Below are 22,752 nucleotides of genomic sequence, written 5' to 3' on the forward strand. Positions count from 1 at the left end.
GCTGACAGCTCAGAGCCTGGAGCCTCCCTCTCTCTCTGCCCCTCCCCCGCTCATGCTCTGTCTCTCACTCTCAAAAATGAATAAATGTTTAAAAAAAATAAATTAAAAAAAAACCTTTTGCAGATTACAGCTACCTATTGTCTGTCAGAGAACTTACGGCACACTGTAGTAGAAAGCAAAAGCATACCTATTCTGTGAAGGCACATCACTCACACACACACACACACACACACACACACACACACACACACACACACTGTGGCCACTGGGGAGTGAAAAGTAATGATACTGTTGAGAATAAATGCTAAGTCAATAAAAAATCTGCAGTAATATTGTTGAAAGATAAGGAAAGAGGGAAGTGCAACATGTTTTCAGTGAACATACTAGAGTGAGTATCTTGTAATTGCCATAAAAACCCTGCACCCATTCAGACTTCTTTAGTCTGTGTGTAGCAGGCCTGAAAAACCAAACAGCAGTTGGCCCTTGAACAACGTACGTTTGAACAGCGTGGGCCCACCCCTACGTGGATTTTTTTCAATAAATACACATACAGTGCTGTAAATGCATTTTCTCTTCCTTAGGATTTTCTTAATAATGTGTTCTTTTCTCTAGCCTACTTCATCGTGTGAATACAGTATATAATACATATAACATGTATGTGGTAATCAACTATTATCAGTAAGTCTTCTGGTCAACAGTAGGTTATTAGTAGTTAAGCTTTTGGGGAGTCAAAAGTTATATGTGGATTTTTGACTGCACGGGGGGTCAGTGCCTCCAGCCCCACATTGTTCAAGGATCAATGCTACTTAGGTTCAGTTTGTCTTTTAAAAAGGTCATATCATGGGAATGAATGTCATCTTTTAATTAATCATTTGTGTGTGCAACACAGACAGAAAAGTACACCAAGTGTACAGCTTAATGAATTTTCACAGACAGCACGTTTTATTTATCCAGAAATAAAACATGATCAACACTGTAGACACCCCACTTATGCCCCTTCTAGACACGCCCCTCTCCAAGAGTAACTACGCTTCCGGACTTCTAACCTTAGAGATCACTGTTTGTACTTTATGTAAATGGAACCACTACACAGCTGAACTCTTGTATGTGGTATCTTTTCCTCCACCTTATATTTGGAGAATCATAGATGTTATTGTGCGCAGTTATAGTTTTATTCTCATTGCCGCATGATATCCCATTGTGTGAATATACTCCAATCTGTTTATCCATTCTGCTTTTTTTTTCACCCTGAGATGGAAAGGCACTGGGAGATTTTGAGTGGTGAAGTGACAGTATATATATGTATTTACATCAAGGAAAAGGTTTATTCGAGAGGCAGCCAAATGAGAAGATGGGAGGACAAACCTCAGATCCACCTCCTGAATGATACTTTTAAAACCTGACTTGGTGAGAGATGGCAGTAGCTTGGACTAAAGGAATGTTGGTGGAAGCGGTAAAAAGTGGTCCGAGTCTGGAATAGTTTGCCCGTAGATTCAACAGGTTTTCCTGATGGATCGAGTGTGAATATGAGAGAGGAATGAAGGATAAAAGGTTTCTGGCCAGAACAAACCAGAAGTATCAGTTGCTGTTCATCACTGTGGGGCTGGGAAATCAGGTGCCCAGTTTGGGATATTTTAATTTGAAATGCTTAATGATCTCCAAATGGAATGTAGAATAGACAGCTGGATATGCAAACCCAGAGTTGAATAAAGATGTCCAAGCTGAATATGAATACACACACACACACACAGCATGTAGATGGCACTTTTAATGCCATTGGACTCAGCATGATTGTGGAGAAAGGAAGTATAAATGGGGCATCCAGACCCCCAGGTACTCTGATGTTAAAGGTCAGGTTGATGTGGAAGACCCAGCAATGAGGGATGGAGAATGAATCTTCATCAATAAGAGAAAAATCAGGAGAGTGAGGAGACCTGAAAGCCAAGAAGTTATCAAGTTTCAGATGAAGAGAGTGGTCATCTGTATCAATGCAACTGCTAGGTCAGGTAGAAGCCTGGCGAGTGCCCATTAGATACAGCAACACAACATGGAGGTCATTGGTAACATTGCCTAGAGGAGCCTCTGGAATGTGGAGGTGAAAGCCTGATCAGAGCATGTTCAGGAAAGAATGAGAAAAAGGGGTTGAAGACTACGTGAAGTTTTCAGGCAAAGTGGGGCAGAAAAATGGGACAGTAGTGGGAGGGGAAAGAGGTTTCCTTTATGAAAACAACATGCTTGTATGCTGATGACAATGATCCACTAGCAAGGAAGGTTGCTGATAGAGGAATAAGGAAGGGAGACCCGATGGAGCCATGTTCTTGAAGCCCAAAGGAATGGAATCTGGATGGAGGGGTTGAACTTGATAAGAGCAGTAGACCATTATCTTTGGCAACGGAAGGGAAGATGGAGTTCTTGGCCACAGATGCCAGTAGGTGGATATTTGTGATGGTGGGAACTTGTGAAAATTCTAATTATTCTCCCTTCCTCCAACCCTCTTCACTGTTTCCAGGATGACCTCCCTAAAATGCAAATCTACTTACGTAACTCTCCCACTTAACTATATATATTTTTTTACTTGTATAATAGTCTAAGCCTGGAAGAGTTTTATTATTTTTATGGAAAGGTGAATTCATCCATTATTTTTTTAATTCCCTTAATGGCTTTGGTCTATTTGCATTTTATATTTTATCTTGCATCCATTTTGGCATTTGTGTCTTTTTTTTAAGTTTATTTATTTATTTTGAGAGAAATAATATTTTGAGAGAAAGAGAGTGCATGAGCAGGGGAGGGGAAAAGAGACGGAGAGACAGAATCCCAAGCAAGCTGTGAGCTGTTAGTGCAGACCCCGACATGGGGCTCAGTCTCATGAACTGTGAGATCATGACCTGAGCCGAAATCAAGAGTCAGACATTCAACTGACTGTGCCACCCAGGAGCAACCCCCTTATTTTTTATCATTTGACCCCCCCCCATTCATTGCTCCCACTCCTACCCCCACCTGCCTCTAGCAGCCATATTCTCTGTATCTATGAGTTTGGCTTTTTTTTGGTGTTTTGTTTTGGTTTCAGTTTTTAATTTAGTTTCCACATGTAAGAGAAATCATATGGTATTTTTCTTTCTCTGTATGCTTATTTCACTTATCATAATGCCCTCGATCTTCATATTGTCACAAATGGCAAAATTTTTGTTCTTCTTTATAGCTGAATAACATTCAATTGTATTTATATATCACATTTTCTTTATCCATTCATTCATCCATTGATGGGCACCTGGTTCGTTTTCATACCTTGGCTATTATAAATAATGCTGCAGTGAACATGGGGGTACAGATATCTTTTTGAGTTAGTGTTTTTGTTTTCTTTGGATAAATACCCAGAAGTAGAATGTTGGGTCATACGGTAGTTATATTTTTAATTTTTTGGAGAACCTCCATATCGTTTTCCACAGTGACTATACCAGTTTACATTCCACCAACAGCGCGGAGGGGTTCCCTTTTCTCTACATCCTCACAAACATTTGTTATTTCTTGTCTTTTTGGTAAAAGCCATTCTGATAGGTGAGAGGTGATATCCCACTGTGGTTTTGATTTGCATATCCCTGATGGTTGGTCATGTTGAGCATCTTTTCATGTGTCTCTTGGCCATCTGTATGTCTTCTTTGGAAAAATGTCTTTTCAGATCTTCCATATGTTTTTTAATCAGAATGTTTGCTTTTTTTTGCTGTTGGGTTGTATGAGTTCTTTATGTATTTTGGATATTAGCTCCTTATCAGATATGTGATATCTGATATGTTTTTTCCATTCCATAGGTTTCCCTTTTCATTTTGTCATTTTGTTGATGTCTTCCTTTGCTGTGTAGAAGCTTTTTAGTTTGAAGCAGTCCCACTTGTTTATTTTTGCTTTTGTTGCTTTTACTTTTGTTGTCAGATTCCTAAAATCATCACCAAAACCTATGTCAAGGAATTTACCACCTATGTTTTCTTCTAGGGGTTTTACGGTTTCAGTCTTTTATCCATTTTGAGTTAATTTTTGTGTATGATGTAGGATGGGGTCAAATTTCATTGTTTTGCATGTTGCTGTCCAATTTTCCGAACACCATTTATTGAAGAGATTGTCCTTTTCCCATTGTATATTGGCTCTTTTGTTGTAAATTATTTGACCACGTATGCATGGGTTCATTTATGGCCTATCATTCTGCTATTGGGTATTTAGGTAGTTTTCAACGTGAGCTATTACAAATAGGGCTGCTATCATAGTGCGTAAATGTATCATAATCCATTTTGCTCTTAATAAGTATATTAGTTATCTAGGCCCACGGTAACAAAATATCACAGACTTAGTGGTTTAAACAATAGAAATTTATTTTCTCAAAGCTCTGGAGCCTTGAAGCCCAAGATCAAGGTGTGACAGGGTTGGTTTTTTCTGAGGTCTCTCTTCTTGACTTGTAGTGGCCATCTTCCTGTGTCTTCAGTCCTTCCTGTGTGTGTGTGTGTGTGTGTGTGTGTGTGTGTGTGTGTGTGTCCTAATCTCCTGTTCTTACCAGGATACCAGTCAGATTAGATTAGGGCCCACTCCTGACCTCATTTTATCTTAATCACCTCTTTAAAGACCCTACCTCCAAGAGTAGTCACATTCTGAAGTATGAGGGGTTAAGATTTCAACATAAATTTGGGGGAAACACCATTCAGCCCATCACAGGGGCATTTGTGTAGTTTGCAGTGTGGGACTCTTAGGAACAGTGCTGCTACAGTGCCCTAGAATAGTGCATGTATGTACATGTCTTTTGGTGAACATGTCTTTTGGGAATGGTGACATTCCCATTGGATGTGTGTCTAGGAGTGGAATTGCTGGATCACAGCAAGGGGTTGTACAAAGGGTTGTACAAATTGATAGTCCCTTATGAATTCATTTTTACAGTGGGTGCCACTCATGGAAGAAAACTGCAGGAAGTGTTCTCAGGACTCTGGAATCCGCCTCCCTGAGAATTTCTCTGTAAGTCAAATCTTTGGCAAGGCGGCTGCAACAAAGATCAACCACCCCATGCTTCAGGCGGCTCTTTCTCTCAGAAAGCAGGGTAAGGATCCAATACTGGCCGTTCTCGGAACCATCCACACCAGAACCCTTGGAAAGGTTAGGTCAGAAGACATCTAGATGTGCTCTGAGATCACAGGTCTTCTGGACCTCAATGGAAAGCCATTCTTTTTTTATTTATTTATTTATTTTTTTTTTCAACGTTTTTTATTTATTTTTGGGACAGAGAGAGACAGAGCATGAACAGGGGAGGGGCAGAGAGAGAGGGAGACACAGAACCGGAAACAGGCTCCAGGCTCTGAGCCATCAGCCCAGAGCCTGACGCGGGGCTCGAACTCACGGACCTCGAGATCGTGACCTGGCTGAAGTCGGACGCTTAACCGACTGCACCACCCAGGCGCCCCGGAAAGCCATTCTTAAAACATAGCCCCAAAGTAAGTTTTATCAAATGGCAAAAAATAACACCATCAGAATAGCTGGGAAAATGTAAGAATTTTATTTAATAAAGCAATTTGTGCCAGAGACTGCCTTGTGAGCAAAATTCTCTCCCTCTAGTGACACTAGTAATGACCAGAATGACCCAACTTCTTGCCACAGTGATTGAAAATCAAGGCCTTTTAAGCAACTGGGATTGTCTTGACCTTTGGATGTCAAAGGGGCTGAGCTATGAGCTAGCTGACACGAATTCAGATGGTGTCAAATGGTCTAAGACGTGAGATCATGTTTATCCGATAGACATTTATTCAGTGTCAGAACCCAGCTCTTGGTCACAGGCATATTTGAAATCATTCTACCCACTCATCAGTAGACTTATCTGGTCGCGGCTAAGCCATCCCATGTCCGTATCTCTCACTCATGTTACATGCACAGGGTCTCATCACTGACTCATCAGTATCTTGTTCCCAGAAGCTCCTGGTTCTTGCCCTTCCAGGGGATAATGCTGTCTCTGTTTACATTCCTCTAGTTTTGAAATGGGAATACAGTCTCTGACAGTTAAGGCAGGTGTTTCGAACTATAGTCGAGCTGAGTCTTAAGTACTATAGACTGGAAGAAGCACTGGCAGGGCAGTCCAAAGGCACAGTTCTGAGCCGGCTGGGTTCTGCCTTCACTGTGTGGCTCAGGGCAGCTCATAATTTTTCTGAGCTTCTGTTTGCTGTAAAAGTGGATGGTAAGATCTGTCCCGCCTACCCCAAAGGTGGTGAGGATCATATGAGCTGATGAAGGTCACAACCTCTTGCTCTACAGTCGCAAGGAATTGAGGGATGTAGTGTTTCTATCCAAGCTTCTGGAAGCCCTTAATGTACACAGTTAACTCACTCTCAGGTCTCTGTGTCAGGAGGTGCTAATGGGTGAAGATGCTTCTTTTCCAACCTGTCAGTTTAGACACTGGGCATCAAGAGGTTGATGTAAATAAACAGAACCCTGCTTGGCCCCTTCTCCGTGGGGTACCCTGAGCTTCTCAGAGCAAAGTCCTGTATCTGGTCCAGTCACTGGTGTCTTCTCTCTCAGGATATACAACCTGCCTCCTCACCAACAACTGGCTGGATGACAGTGCTCAGAGGGGCATCCTGGCCCAGCTGGTGTGTCAGCTGAGGCCACACTTTGACTTCCTGGTAGAGTCATGCAGGATTAGAATGGCCAAGCCTGATCCTCAGATCTACAAGTTTGTACTGGACACCTTGAACGCCAGCCCCAATGAGGTATGTAGACACTTCCTTTTAGTGAAAAAGAATGTTCTAGAGATACTGCAATTAAAAACTGTGGAGGAGTGAGCAGGTGGGGGACATCTGGAGCCTGGTAGGACCTCTAGGTCCAGTGGCAGGGTCCTGTTCTCCCAGGCCAGGACTTATAAAGGACTTTACCCATCCCTTCAGTCTAGAACAGTCTACAAGATGTGGGGATCTGGCCCCTCTCTGTGGCTTTTATTGGTCAAAACAGGTATTGTCAAAACTGCTGACCAGCTGCCTCAGTTTACCTATAAAGGAACATAGACCCTGGGAGACTTTCCCAAGACCACAAGGCTGGTAAGAGTCACCCCACCAAAGGGTGAGCAGAAGTGGGCTCCAATATTACAGCTGTCTCTCTAGGCACCCCTAAAATTCTGTCTTTATATTGTCTCTAATTATCTATTTCTAAAACTCTGTTTTCCTTGTATTCTCCACCTCTAATTTTCAAAAAAGGCAATCAGAACAAGATTAAATTCCTTTCGCTGATGTTTCTGACTCTTTCTCATTGGCCCCACCTTGTCCACGAGCTCATCAGATGAAACCCTGAACTCTGTCATGGGGACTCCTTATCAGGCTCAATCCCAGAAGTCTTCCTCTCTCCTCTCAAACTTTGCTCTTGCTCCCCTTAGTCCCTGGATTAAGCCTTGTAACAGTGCTCTGAATTTTAGTGTGCGTATAAATAAACGTCTTCTCATTTCTGACTTTTGGGTCGTGTGAGCTGCTTAGAATTCTAGACCTGCCGTAATCCAAGATGATGAATGCGCTTATGCTTTCTTCTACAACTTTAAGATTTTCTTTTAACTTTAAAATGTAAATCTTTGCTCCATTCAGAATTTATTTTGGGATGAGGTGTGAAGGAAGCATCCATTTTTCCCCCAAAACAGTTAAAATAATTATATAATCTTTCAAATACTGTTTTTCCTCATCAGGCAGACAACACGAATTGTTTATATTTGGGTTTATTCCTCAGCTCTCTTCTATTTCACTAACATGTCTATCTTCTAACACCCCCTCACCACCACCCCCTTTTTTTTTTTTTTTTTTACCTTCTGTGGCTTGATAATTTGTTTTAGTATCTGCCCTTATTACAGTTCTTTTCCACACTTTTTTTGTCTGTTCATCTGTTCATACATGTTGATTTCCTAGATTAATTTATTTTGATGTCACCCTGATAAGTTTATATCCTTCCTTAATTTTCTTACAGTTTCAGAATTCAGGCTGAAACCCATAAGTGCATATGGGAATAAGTGTATCTATCTGTGTGTTTATGTGTATGCTCATGTAATTAAATGTTTTTAACTTTTTTTAAAAAATGTTTTTTTGTTTTTGAGATAGAGTGCAAGTGGGAGAGAGGAAGAGAGAGAGGAAGCTTCAGAATCCGAAGCAGGCTCCAGGCTCTGAGCTATTAGCACAGAGCCTGATGCGGGGCTCAAACTCATGGACTGGGAGATCATGACCTGAGCCAAAGTCGGACACTTAACCTACTGAGCCACCCAGGCACCTCTAAGTATTTTTAACTTTAAGAGTAAATAATTATATGGAGAAAAAGTAATTCTTCATCTTGCCATAAAATAACCAGTGTTTGCATTTTAATGTGTTTCTTTCCGGTGTTGTCCCTCACGCGTGAGTTTTGCTTTGGCCGGTGGTGATTCTAGTATCTGTGCTATTTGGATATAGGTTGTATTCTTGGATGACATCGGGGCTAATCTGGAGCCAGCTCGTGACTTGGGGATGGTCACCATTCTCGTCCATGACACAGACACAGCCCTGAGGGAACTGGAGAAAGTAACTGGGGTGCAGGTAACTTTACGGCTGCGCCAGGTTGGGTTTTGGCCAGTCACCGGTGCTTAGGTGTGCAAGAAACAGCAAGGGAGGGGAGAACCGGTTCTGGGAGTTCTTGGACCTCCTGGGTGGGAGGCCAGTACCTATTGTGCAGTCAGCATGATGTCCTTGAAGAGCTTTGTATTTCTTTCTCTGCAGTCATGAACAGAGAAACTGCTCTGAGAACGAGAATCCATACTAGTCAGAGTTAGAAGAACCAAGACCCAAGACAAGATTGAGGCTTTCAAACCCACCAGCCTTGACTTTTTAGAGTAAATATTGAGAATTTAGCTGCCAGGCCTGACCCCATGGGGGTGCGGGGCACAGTCCTCACCTGGTCTGCCTGGTCATACTGCTGGCACTCAGGCAGAGTGGTTTAGTTAACCATCCCTCACAGAGGAGGATGGGATGCCCTTAATGATGTCCGATGGCGGCCTAGGGGTTAGCCTTCTGTGCCAGAGCTGAGGAACCTTTTGTTGTTAGAGAAGTCTACCTGAGATGGCTGAGCCCGCCGAGCCCAGGCGGAGCAGTTAATACAAGCCTTTTGCAGGAATGCATTGCTTTGCTTGTGTCAGCATAATGCGAGAGGAGGGAGGGACATACGCCTGGCTAAGCCAGCTGGACGTCACAGCCATCCCAACCATTTTCTCAAAGGGAACTGCATTCGTTTCCCGAGGTGCCATAAAGTACACAGAGTGGGTGGCCAAGGCAGTCTGGCTAGGAGGCCAGAAGTCCAAGATTAAGGTGTTGGTGGGATGGTTTCTTCTGAGGCCTCTCTCCTTGGCTTGTAGATGGATGGCCACATTCTCTCTGTCTTCACATGGTCTTGCCCTGTGTGTGTGTGTCCAAATGCCCTCCTCTTACAAGGGCACCAGCCAGATTATAGTTTAACTCTAGTAGGCTCACTCCACGATGACCTCGTTTAACGTAAGTGACCTCTTTAAAGACCTTATCTCTAAACACAGTCCCATTCTGAGGCTCTGGGGATTAAGATGTCAACAGATGAATTTGGAGGGAACACAAATTTAGCCCCCATGACAGGGACAATTGATTTGTCATTTTTAACAAATAAATACAAAATGTGTATCTAATGACTTCACAACCTCAAAGCGTCTTGCCCAGACTTGATTTATCCTTTCACAAGCCTGGAGGTCTTGTGCAGTAGAGAAGAAAACGTGGAATCCCAGCAGCCACCTGCTTGCCCCACTTACTAGTATCCCCTGGTCATATATGAGCCACAGATACCTGTCCTGTAAAATCAGAAAAGTAAACCGTGCCTCACCTGTCTCCTTCCCCAGAGTATGGGCAAGATAAAAGGAAAAATGAAATGAAAATGAAAATTACACCTTTTTAAGTGGAGGAGACTTACCCCTTATCTCTCAGGAAGGCTATGGGACTCAGTTCTGAACAGGCTTTGTAAATTGTATAAACGGCGGGAGAACTATAAGAACAGGAAACCCCCACCCCCTCAGCTCTGGAAGCAGTGGGACATCTGCTAGGGTGTGACCTAGGAAGCCAGGGATACCTTAGAAGAAGGGTCCCAAGGCACACTGGCCTATGGTCAGTGTCTTGGCTTCCTCAGGCCCGACAAGGCTCATTGTCATCAGAGGCCACCAAGCTGCCATCCCTCCCACCACACTCTGAATCCCCTCCAGATGCCACAGAGGTTGGGGGCTTGCCTTCTGTTTCCCACCCTCGGAGGATGCCCAGGCAGACTCTTCCATGTTTAAAAGGGAGGTAGATTTCATAGTTTACTTCCTGCGCTTTAGAGGTCAGAGAACTGGATAGCTGATGGGAGCCACTTCTTCCTCAGTTACAGCTTTGGGACTAAAGATGAGAGATCTAGCAGTAGAAGTCACTAATATGTCACTTGTCATGAATAAATTCACTTATGTGTGCTCATCATCCTGTCCTTTATCATTTGTCTCAAGATACCTGACACAAATGAGTCAAAGGAGCCCCTTATGCACCCTTTGTTCAGGAATTTTCTTCTTTACCCAGATGTCATACAAAGATGGGTTATCTGACCTCCTGGGACTCCAGAGGACAGACCTGGGGACTGCAGGCTGAACTCTGCCCCCTTCCACCTCAAATTCATTCATGTGAAAGCCCCAGGACCTCAGAAGTGACTATATTTGGAGATAGGGCTTTTAAAGAGATGATTAAGGTAAAATGAGGTCATTGGGGTAGGCCTTAAACCAGTATGACTGTGTCCTTATGAGAACAGGCAGTTAGGACACGCACACACACACACACACACACAGGGAAGACCATGTGAGGACCCAGGGTGAAGGCGGCCATCGCAAGCCAAAGAGGGAGGCCTCAGGAAGAACCAACCCAGCTTCCAGAACTGAAAGACATAACTGTCTGTTGTTTCTGTCACCTTGTCTGTGGCACATTGTTATGGCAGCTCGAGCAGATGAATACAGAGGCCGAGAGAGTTTGATTTTGGCCAGCTTGAGAGAGAATCCCTTCAGCAGAGCCATCCAGTGATGGGACGGTGAACTTTGCATTCCTAGTGCTGTCCAAGAGGTGCCTGGGTGACCACTTGAGGAACTGCCACAGAGAAGAATTCTATTAATTGAAGTACAAAATCTCAGTGTTTTAGAGCAGTTAGTTTTTGTTGTTTTTTTTTCCTTATGTGAAGTTCAGTTGGTGGCAGCCAGGGGCTTTGCTTCATGCAGCCATTCAAAGACCCGGGTTGACGGAGGACCCACCGTCTTCCACCGGTGGTTTCCTAGGTCACACCAGGCTCTCAGCTGGGAGAGGCGGGGTAGAGAATTTAGAGAATCGAGGGGGATTTTAATGGGTCAGGCTGACAGGCCATAGCCTTCTGTCAGAGGACTCAGTCATGGGCTACTCTGACCTGAGAGAGAGGGGAGAAGAGAAATGTAGCTGTGTGCCTGCAGGAGAGGGACATGGGCTGGGAAATCCCCGGAGGACTCAGGAGGCCACGGCACAGGCCAGCACTCTGGAGTTCTGGAAGCTCTCTCAGAACTTCTCACTGAAGGAGGCTGCCGCCTCTCTTACCGTACCTCTTTTCCGTCCAGCTTCTCCAAGTTGCCACCGCCCTACCAATCGCATGCAATCCGAGGGACGTGAGCCACGGCTATGTGCCAATAAAGGTATGTGAGCGCTCTCTCCCAGGCCGCCGTGCCCTCCCTAAATAGGTCACCTACACGGACCTGCAGAGACATTTGTTAAATGCTGAGGGTAGCCGAACATCCGCTGCTTGTAGGGAAATAGTACTTCCCACGAGTATCAGTCCACAGAAGTCAGAAGGCACCACGCCTTAGGATATGCAAAGCAGTGTGACAGATGTAGTCAGACTCCTTTGGAACAACAGGTTATATGGGTCCCTGAGTGGCCCGGAGGTGCTAAAGGGCATGTGTGTCTGGCCTGTGTTCTGGGGAGAACTTGTTTCTATTCCAACACATATTCATCACCCACTGCCTTGGTGTCGGCAAGGGCCAGGTATGAGAACAAGACAGACTCGTTCTCAAGGAACCCAGAGTGAGGACAAAGGACAGAAGTGGTCATTAAAACATCCGGCGGTCAGGGCTATGGCAAAGCCAAGGCCATGTGCAGAGGGGCCTCGACTCCTGAGCCAGCCAGGATACAGAGCAGGGTGTTAGAATGTCCTAACCCCATTCAATGGGTTCATTTTGGGATCTCTCTTAATTTGTCATTGGTCCCATTTAAATGAAAAGGGACCCAAAGCTGCAGGTCAGCTTGTATGCTAAACAAGATGGGACAGTTGCTTTGGAGACAGGCAGAACCAGTTTGAATCCTGGCATGGGCACCAAGTTTGCAAGTTTAGGTACATTTCTTTTTTTCTTTTTTTAATAATTCTTTTTAAGTTTATTTATTTATTTTGAGAGAGAGAGAGGACAAGCTGGGGAGGGGCAGAGAGAGAGAGAGAGAGAATCCCAAGCAGGCTCTGCAGAATCAGCACAGAGCCTGACATGGGGCTCAAACGCATGAAACCGCGAGATCATGACCTGAGCCTAAATCAAGAGTCAGACGCTTAGCCAGCTGAATCACCTAGGTGCCCCCAGGTACATTTCTTTATCACTCTGAATCTCAGTGTACGCAGCTTTATAATGAGGTGATACTAATACTTGCCTTCAGCGTTCTTGTGTGGATTACAGTTGACCCTTGAACAACACGGGTTTGAATAGCATGGGTCCACTCATATGAGGATTTTGTAAGAACAGTGCTCTAGATGCATTTTCTCTCCCTTATGATTTTCTCAGATACGTTTTCTTTCCTCTAGCTCACTTTATTGTAAGATTCCAGCATATGAGACGTAGAACACAAAATACGTGTTAATCAACTATTATCGGTAAGGCTTCCGGTCAACAGCAAGCTAGTAATAGTTCAGTTTTGGGGGAGTCAAAAATTACATGCAGATGTTCGACTCCGGGTGGGGGTCAGTACCCCTTGTTCCCACCTTGTTCAAGGGTCAACGGTAATTAAAATACCGCATGCAGACCATGGGGCGTAGTACCCCCTGCTGCCCTGGAGGACAGCTCCTCCAATATTTACTGGGTATTTGTCATTTGCCAGGCATGGAGAGAAATACCGAGATGAATGGAGGGTCTTCTGTGACCTCAGGAATCTTCCAGTCTACTGAGATAAACATTCACAGGTCCTTGTATAATAGTGGTGCCTGGAGCGCTTGGGATGGGCCCTGTGAGGGCGGAGGCTGCCGCGGTGAATGCTTAGCAGCTGTGGTGAGGTAGGCATGGAAGGATAAATGGAAGCCGGATAGAAAGAAAGGGCTGAAGCTACTGGTCAGCGTCAGCGCTGCTCCTCCTGTAACCTTGGGGGCTCCTGAAGGGGTGAACGTTTCATGAGGTCCCCTCACACCTCATCTCCGGTATTGAGGAGCTAGGGACTCTTTCCCTGGGGCCTGGGGTCTGGGCTGTATCCTTGTGGCTTCAACGCCGAGGACAGGGTTGTTCTTCTCCTCTGAGGCTTGAAGGTCCAGTCCCTTTCGATACATTTCTCATTTGACCTTGAAGGAGTGTGATCAGAGCTGCTTTATCACCCCCTCTGTCTTCGCTCCAAATTAAAGGCCTGGGGCGGCCACTTCTGGGGCAGAGCTATTCCTTGTATCTTCCCTGAATGCTGGTGCAGTCCAGCCTGGGTTCGATCTTTCTCATTTTCTGGCTTTCTGGTAATTTTAACATATCACATAAAGGATGGGAAAGTACGTGCGTTTGCTGGGCTACTCAGTCAAATACGAAGCAGCGAGAGGGGGCCTTTGAGTTAGGCTTCACTTACAACAGAGGCAGATTAAGATCATTTTAGGGGCACCTGGGTGGCTCAGTCGGTTAAGCGGCCAACTTCAGCTCAGGTCATGATCTCGCGGTCTGTGAGTTCGAGCCCCGCATTGGGCTCTGTGCTGACAGCTCGGAGCCTGGAACCTGTTTCAGATTCTGTGTCTCCCTCTCTCTCTGACCCTCCCCCGTTCATGCTCTGTCTCTCTCTGTCTCAAAAATAAATAAATGTTTAAAAAAAAATCATTTTACTGGAGAAATAAGTCAGTCAGAGAAAGATACCCCATGTTTTCACTCATATGTGGCTCTTGAGAAACTTAACAGAAGACCATGGCAGGAGGGGAAGGGAGGAAAAATAAAGGGAGGAAAAATAAAATATAAATAATATTAAAAAAAGATCATTTCACTGGACATTAGTACTAGAACATTTTTCAATATAAGGAGTATAGAATTTCAAGTTAAATCCTTCCCTTTGCCAAGTACCAACCGGAACACTATGGAACATATTCTGATAAGACTGTAGACCATGAAGGAGTATGTGAAATGCCAGCCAAATGCTTTCTCGAGCAAAATAACTCCTTGGGAATCATGAGTGAAACTTCCGGTTTGGAACACGGAGTTTGGAGTAATTGGAGATGCAGCTAAATAGAATTGCTCCAAGTGAATTTCTAGATGCAAAGCTTATTTTTCTCATTTCTTTCCATTAGAAAGTTGGAGACACATACTTTGGGGGAAAATAGAGCACTTTGACTCCATATTGCTTTAGTTCGTGTGCGTAGACCACACGATAATGATTGAAGTAGGTTCAGTACTAAAACAAACAATCCCAAGGTTTCAGTGGCCCAACACCAAGTTTGTTTTCTTGCTTGCAGAGCAGTCCAGTGTGGGGTAGGAGTGGGTGTTCTCCATGCAGTTGTTCAAGCAGCCAGGCTCCTTCTTTCTGCTGGCTCTCACTTTCTTGAGGCCCTAACTATCCAGGAGCAGATAGGAAAAGGAGGAGGACCAAGTGTGGGAGGGTTATACGGGCCCAGGATGTAGCACATACTTCTCTTACTCATATACCTTTGGCCAGAACTCGGCCACATGGCCACATCCATTGCGAGGAAGTGGGGGAGGTCTGGAAGATGCTGTCAGGTGCCAGGGAGAAGAGAACACACATACAGAGCTCTAGCAGCCTCTGACACACAGAGCCCAGAAAGGACAAGAAGTTAGCAAAGCTTGAAGAAGACTTTATATCCAAGAGATAAATAATTTTTAGGGGCATCTAGGTGGCTCTGTTGGTTAAATGCCCAAGTCTTTTTTTTTTTTTTTTTAACACTTTTTCATTTTTGAGAGAGACAGAGAGAAGGACAGAGCATGAGCAGGGGAGGGGCAGAGAGCTGGAGACACTGCATCCGAAGCAGGCTCCAGGTTCTGAGCTATCAGCACAAAACCAGACACAGGGCATGAACCCACGAACCGTGAGGTTATGACCTAAGCCAAAGTTGGACGCTTAACCAACTGAGACACCCAGGTGCCCCAAATGCCCAACTCTTGGTTTGGGCTCAGGTCATGATCTCATGGTTTATGGGTTCAAGCCCCATGTCAGGCTCTGCAGTGACAGCGCGAGCCTGCTTGGGATTCTCTATCTCCTTCTCTCTTCCCCTCCCTGCAAAATGAATAAATTAAAAAAAAAAAAAGATAAACAATTTTTAACAAAGCAATCCTGGTATTCTGTATGTTAACATGAATATTACACGGTGCACAAAATCAGCCCAGTTTAAAATACAGAAGACCTGTCAAACAGTACCAGAAACTCTGACGGTATGAGGGCCTTTCAGGGAGGAAGGCCGAGTTGTTTTGTTCTTCTTTCCAACATTATAACTTTCTTTTCAGGCTTCCTATGTGCCTAGGAAAGCTGCCTGTTTTTAATGCACTTTGGCCAGTTGTCTTCTTGAACATCTTCTAGCACTGGGGTCTTGAGCTGAGCAAACTGGGCCATGTGAGGTCTGGCAATACACTGAGACGGCCTGGGGCAGCCTGCAGAAGGCGTACCTGGTTCTGCCCAGCCTGGTGCTGTGGTCACTACCCGCTCACCTCTCTTTTCTACAGCCTGGGGTGCGTATGCATTTTGTGGAGCTGGGCTCCGGTCCTGCCGTGTGCCTGTGCCATGGATTTCCGGAGAGCTGGTTCTCTTGGAGGTACCAGGTAAAGGAAACTGGGGGAAGGTATGCCCCAGCCAGGGGGAGGGGAAGGGAGGGGAAAGCCTAGGTGGTATGGCCTAGAGTAGAATGCCCTTAAGAAGCTGAAAACTTAACAGTGGAACATCGCCTTGAACGTGTGACCATGTGATACCTCAGAAGTGTTGGGGCCAGAGTTGGGGCCAGACCTCAGAGCTGTGCTAGCCCCATATGCCACTTTTGCAGATTAGAAAAAGGCAGATTCTTCCGGACACTTTATGCCACCTGCTGGGAAGCCTTTGTAATGAATATAGAAATCTGCAAGATCTGTTCTATGCTAAGAAAAATGCTTAGATGTAGCATTAGATGCAGTATACGAGCCCTACCACTGTGCATGGCCACCCTATCCAGGTGGGCTTGTTCCAGCCTCGTGGTGGTGATTCCAGATAGTGCCACATGGCGCTTTGAGTTGAGCCATTTACAAGAACGGGGATAGAAGGAAGAAAGAAGGAGTGTCGGCAAAAGACTGATGAGGCCGCACTTGAGTGTACCTGAACTGTTTGTTTTCTAGATCCCTGCTCTGGCTCAGGCGGGTTTCCGGGTGCTAGCTCTGGATATGAAAGGCTATGGAGAGTCGTCTGCTCCTCCTGGTAGGTTAGCTGTCTCACAGCTGTCCTGTGTTGGTTATGCCTTCTGCCTGAGCTCTCCAACTGCACTGACTTTCCCTGGGCCCACGTTGGAGCAAGCAGCCCTTCAAGGGGGTCTGACTTTGCCCTTCCTCTCTCCTTCAGTGATCTGTGTCTGTGCACTTTGGGCTCAGATATCCCTGCTCTGCATTACCTGAAAGAACACAAGAAACCCAATGGCCTATGCCCTGAGGAAGTCTCCCACTGGTCTGGGAGGATATAGGGCATAGGATGTACCATCCAGCTATAGAACTTTTTCCATCTTGCAGAACTCTATACTCCTTAAGCACTAATTCCCCATTCCCCTTTCCCTAGCCCCTGGCAACTACCTTTCTCTCTATCTATGAATTTGACTACTCCAGTCATCTCTAAGTGGATCATACAATATTTATCCTTTTGTGACTGGCTGATATCACTTAGCATGATGTCTTCAAGATTCATCCACATTGTGGCATATATCACAATTTTCTTCCTTTTGGAGGCTGAATAATACTTCATTGTAACTATAGATCACATTTTGTTTATCCATCTATTCATCAATGGCCATTTGTGTTGCCTCCACCTTCTGGCTAATGTTGAATAATGCTGCTACAAATATGGGTATGCGGTATCTGCTTGAGTTCCTTCTTTCAGTTTTTTGGGGTGTATACCCAGAAGTGGAACTGCTGGATCATACGGTAATTGGTAGGCCAGATTCTTAACCCAGGGTCTCTGGATCCCAGATGGAGCCTATCTAAGGATGGGCATCAGGGGCCTATGAACCCGAGTCTATGTGTGGATTTATGAGCACTTGCCTGGGGTGAGGGAGTCTACTGCTTTATCAGTTTCAGAGGGGTTCTCAGCCCCAAACTGTTAAGCTCACCAGGTGGGGACAGGAACGTGTGACAGCCAGGCCTGTGGCAGAATCCCTGTCCCTCCCGGTGCCACCCGTGCTGTTAGCCATGGCAGCTCAGTGAACCAAACAAGATGCTCACCACCCCTTCCCTGAGCTGCCTCCCCCGTGTTCACATCAAGCCTATTGTGTCGAGTTTGAAGCCAGCTGACATGAACTGGCCCTCAGGTGACCACCAGTCGGACCATTCAGCCTGCTGTGGCAGGCGAGTGCCTCCATGATTGTTCCCTGATTGTCATAGTATCGACTTAGCGGCTACTCACTGCCTCTTGAGTGGTGCAGAGGCACTTTTGACAAAAAGAAAGCTTCTAGTCCAAACACCCAGGAAAGACATTTAAGGGTCCCCCCCCCCGAATTTAATTGAGATATTTATTTTTATTCATCTCTATTATGATCTTCCCTGAATCCCCTAGGCGTAACTTAGTAATTAATTTATCATTCAGGCTAGAACACTATTAAAAGAAACACAAACTGAACTGTTCTGGATGAATTGGGACTTATACATACCCTAATTATAACTTTTTTTAAGAAAATAATAATTTACACGTTAACCGTTGCGAAAGATTATACACGACGTGAATTCTAAAGCCAAGCATGATGATCTGGAATGCATACAAATACATTGCAGATCATTTGTATGTAAATTTCATATCATTTGGCAATAGATTTTAAATAACACATTATTTTCCTTTAAAACCGTGACTCCGTTATCCTGCTATTTTCTCTCTTCCCTTGTTGCTACTGAAAAGTCCCATGCCATTCGGATCTGTGAGGCTTTCTATGTGACCATTTTCTTTTTCCTCACCCTTGATACCTTTAGGATCTTTTTATTTATCTTGCTGTGTTCTAAAATTTTATGATGTTGTATACCATGATCTGGGTCTCTTTTCATCCACTTTTCTGGGTACATATATCTTTTAGTTCTTGGAAGTTTTCTTGAATTATTTCTTCGATAGTTTTTTTTCTTCTGTTTTCTCTTCTTTCTTTCTTTTTTCTTTTTTGCTTTCTGGAATTGCTATTATTATTAAAATGTTCATACTACCCAAAGTGATCTATAGATTCAGTGGAATCCCTATTTAAAATCCCAATGGCATTTTTTTACAGAAATAGAAAAAACAATTCTACAATTCATATGATCCACCAAAAAAACCCTAATTGTCAAATCAGTCTTTAGAAAGAATGAAGCTGGAAGACTTATACTTCCTGGTTTTGAAATATATTACAGAGCTACAGTAATCAAAACAAGGTGGTATTGGTATAAAGACGGACATATGGCCAATGGAACTGAGTAGAGAGCCCAGAAATAAATCCACGCCTGAACTGTCAGCTGATCTTTGACTAGGGTGTCTAGAACATACCCTAGGAGAGAGGGCAGTCTCTTCAACCAGTGATGCTGTGAACATTGGATATCCACATGCAAGAGAATGAAATTGGACCCTTACCTCACACCCTACACAAAAATCAACTCAAAATGGATTAAAGACTTAAATGTAAGACCTGAAACTAAAACTTTTAGAGGAAAGCGTAAATGAAAAGCTTTGTGCCATTGACCTTGACAGTGATTTCATGGACGTGACCCCAAAAGCACAGGAAACAAAACCAAAAATAAGTAGACTACAGCAATCTAAAGATTTAATAAGGTATATTTTTTTGGCAAAGGGGCCCTCTTAGTTTGTTGGTAATTTTCAAGTATGTTAATTAATTGTCTTTATTTTTAATGGCAGAAATAGAAGAATATTCCTTGGAAGTGTTATGCAAGGTAAGGAAGATCTTTGGGTAACATTTGTAACATCTTTTCTGTCCTGGTGTTTTCACTGATACCAGATAGAAGTATGGGTATTCATTAAACCCTAGGAAAGCATTTTACAGCATTTGGGTATACAATCTTACTGACAGTTAAGATGGTATTTCAAAATGATAGCCAACATTTACTGTATATCAAGTACTGTTCCAAACATTTGATGGAAGAAGAAACTGAGTCACCAGGAGGTGAAGTAATTGCCTGAGGTCAACAGCTAGTAGAGCCAGGTCTGACCTCTGCCACAGCTCCCATGGCCTTCCTCGTAGCTGCTCCCCAACTCACCTTGCCATCCTGAGGATTTTATGTTTTATTTTTATTCTTTATTTAAAAGAAAATGTTTTTTAATGTTTATTTATTTGTGAGAGAGAGAGAGACAGAGCATTTGTGGGGGAGGGACAGAGAGAGAGACACACACAGAATCCCTAGCAGGTTCCAGGCTCTGAGCTGTCAGCACAGAGCCCGACGTGGGGCTCGAACTCACGAACCGCGAGATCATGACCTAAGCCGGATGCTTAACCAACTGAGCCACCTAGGCACCCCTATTTTTTTAATTTTTTTTTTTAGAGAGAGAGAGGTACAAGTGAATGAGGGGCAGAGAGAGAGAGAGAGAGAGAATCCCATGAGGGGTAGAGAGAGAAAGGGAGGGAGAGAAAGAGAGAAGCGGGGCTCGTGCTCACCTGATATGGGACTCGAACTCACAAACCATGAGATCATGACCTGAGCCGAAGTCAGATGCATAATGCCTAAGCCACCCAGGCACCCTCCATCCTGAAGATATTAAAAATTATTTTGGTAAAGATGTTGTTGGCCAGACCTAGGGAGTTAGCGTGTGGATTGGTGACTGTAATGGCGCTCCGCTCCTATTCTAGGTGAAGCGTAAGCACCATCAGGGAGGGGACCCTCATTTTAGGGCTTGCAAGAGGAAGCCAAGGCTGAGGTGAGGAGACTGTGCCCCAAGGCTCCATCAGCCCTTGGGAAAAGCAAGGCGGGGAGCCTTAGCTGGGGGAGCCAAGGGGAAGAAATAGCCTCTTGGTTGGCCGGAAAGCTGGCGATGCTGCTGATGATGCTAAAATTACAAGAAGGCTCCATCTACGAGTCATAGCTCTGTTTGGATCTCCTCCGAACCAGGCCCACACATAGGCTTTGGTGCCTTAGAAGAGGAGCATTGATAAAACCTTACTTTCCAGTTGGGGTTGTCCTTCCTTCCTCAGTTTCTGAGTCTTTACCTCTTCCACTCTGCCGCTTCTGATCTTGCTCATATCTCCCCCGAAATCCTGCCAAGATCTCCCCAGCGACCCGGTGGGGAGGGGGGTGGGTTCTCCCCATCCCCCTGATGTCCCCTAACTGGACCCCTACTTCTTTGTGTCAAAATTGGTTCTTAAGACAGATACATCGGGTCGTTTGACGTAATTGCCTTCCAGAAGAAGGCAATTCTTTTACTAAAACAAACAAGATAAAATGTGAGGCTCCTGTCCTCCAACTCCACCCTTTAAAAGTCATTCGTATGTCCACTACTAGGTATTCACACAAAAGAATTTTAAAAAATATGTCCACCAAAAACCTGGACGTGAATGTTCACAGCAGCATTATTCACAAAAGCCAAAAAGTGGAAACGACCCCAATGTTCAATAACTGATGAATGGGTAAAAAATATGTGACATATCCATACAATGGAATAGTATTCAGCCATAAACAGGCATGAGATCATGATGCATGTTTCAACATGAATGACCCTTAAAAACATTATGCTAAGATAAGCCAGTCACAAATGGCCACGTATTGTATAATTCCATTTGGGAGAAATTTCCAGAAGAGGTCAGAAATGAAATTAATGGTTGCCAAGGGCTAGAGGAAATGGGGAACTGTTTATGGGTACAAGGTTTCTTTTTGGCATGATGAAATGTTCTGTAACTAGATAGCAGTGGTGATCTCACAACTCTGTAACTACACTAAACTCCGTTGAATTGTTTATTTTAAACAGGTGAATTTTATGGTATATGAGTCATAGTTCAATAAAGCTGTCATTTGAAAAATTATCAGCACAATATTTATAATGTAAAATTTTTTTTAAAACCCTCTATGTAATCTTTTTAAAAAAATTACCTACATAAACTTTAAATATAAGAAACTGAATAAAAAGCCATATACTGCTTATCTTCAAGTGCCCACAAAAATCCTTCTCTCAACTACACCCCCCCCCAAATATATTGAAAACTTTTTTTTTCCTTAACCACAAATCCTTAAATGTATGTGCCAGTTCATCATACAACTGCTATTTGTTTTAGAATAAGTATCTTTAGGGGGCGCCTGGGTGGCTCAGTCTGTTAAGTGTCCGACTTCGGCTCAGGTCATGATCTCATGGTTCATGGGTTTGAGCCCTGCATCAGACTCTGTGCAGACAGCTCAGAGCCTGGAGACTGCTCAGGTTCTGTGTCTCCCTCTGTCTCTACCCTACCCCTCCTCTTCCCTCCCTGCTTCCTTCCCTCCCTCCCTCTCTCTCTCTCTCAAAAAATAAATAAACATTAAAAAAATTTTTTTCGAATAAGCACCTTTAGGGAACCATGAACGTATTCTCTGTGTGTCTGTAGTCTTAGGATTCCAAATTAGGGGTGTTGGAATGCAACATAGCAATAACATTGAGAGGCGTATCCACACCCAGTTGCCCCTTTCATTGTCTTTGACCTTGAGTAAGTTATTTAACCTTTCCAGGTCGTGCTGTCAAGTATAAGATGCAGTCAGAGGGATGTACTTCATGTTCTCAAGACCCCTCCTGATCTGAGTGTGATTCTTTAGTTTTGTGGTGTTAAAATAGCAAAAATTCAACCAAGTAAATTATAAAGATCTAATTGGTTTTATGAATCGATTCATAAATCAGACAGCATTCCATCTAGCAAGTAGAGGGGAACTCACTCCAAAGGGCTACAGAAAAGATTGTTAAAGGTAGAGAGGGAGTGGAAAGAAGGAAATTATTAGCAGAGAATCCATTGTTTTAGGCAAGGTGGCCCTTCTAAGGGGAATGGAAAGGGTACTGACCAGGAAATTCCCATGTTGATTGGTTATAGGTTACATTTAGGGGTGCCTGGGCGGCTTAGTCTGTTAAGCACCGACTTCGGCTCAGGTCATGATCTTGTGGTCCCTGGGTTCGAGCCCCATGTGGGGCTCTGTGCTGACGGCTCGGAGCCTGGAGCCTGCTCTGGATTCTGTGTCTCCCTCTCTCCCTGGTTCTTCACCACTCGCATGCTCTGTCTCTCAAAAATACACATTAAAAAAAATTTTTTTAAAAAGAAGGTTACATTTATAGGAGGTTGAAACTGCAGTCAGACTGTGTATTGAGTGTTGGTTTTCTGACTTGG

The 22,752-nt window shown here is 44.1% G+C and overlaps 1 protein-coding gene across 1 annotated transcript in view; it reads left to right on the forward strand.

Moving 5' to 3' along the window:
* The window catches only part of EPHX2 (epoxide hydrolase 2), a 78,724-nt gene that overhangs the window by 16,644 nt on the left and 39,328 nt on the right, over nt 1-22,752 (forward strand). Inside the window, exons 3-9 of the mRNA XM_030312658.2 lie at nt 4,915-5,071; nt 6,538-6,728; nt 8,433-8,555; nt 11,627-11,701; nt 15,953-16,048; nt 16,592-16,670; nt 19,323-19,357. Coding sequence (XP_030168518.1) covers nt 4,915-5,071; nt 6,538-6,728; nt 8,433-8,555; nt 11,627-11,701; nt 15,953-16,048; nt 16,592-16,670; nt 19,323-19,357 — 756 coding nt within the window. The remainder of the gene's footprint in view (nt 1-4,914; nt 5,072-6,537; nt 6,729-8,432; nt 8,556-11,626; nt 11,702-15,952; nt 16,049-16,591; nt 16,671-19,322; nt 19,358-22,752) is intronic.

Source organism: Lynx canadensis, chromosome B1 (assembly GCF_007474595.2).
Source record: "Lynx canadensis isolate LIC74 chromosome B1, mLynCan4.pri.v2, whole genome shotgun sequence".
Taxonomy (NCBI): domain Eukaryota; kingdom Metazoa; phylum Chordata; class Mammalia; order Carnivora; family Felidae; genus Lynx; species Lynx canadensis.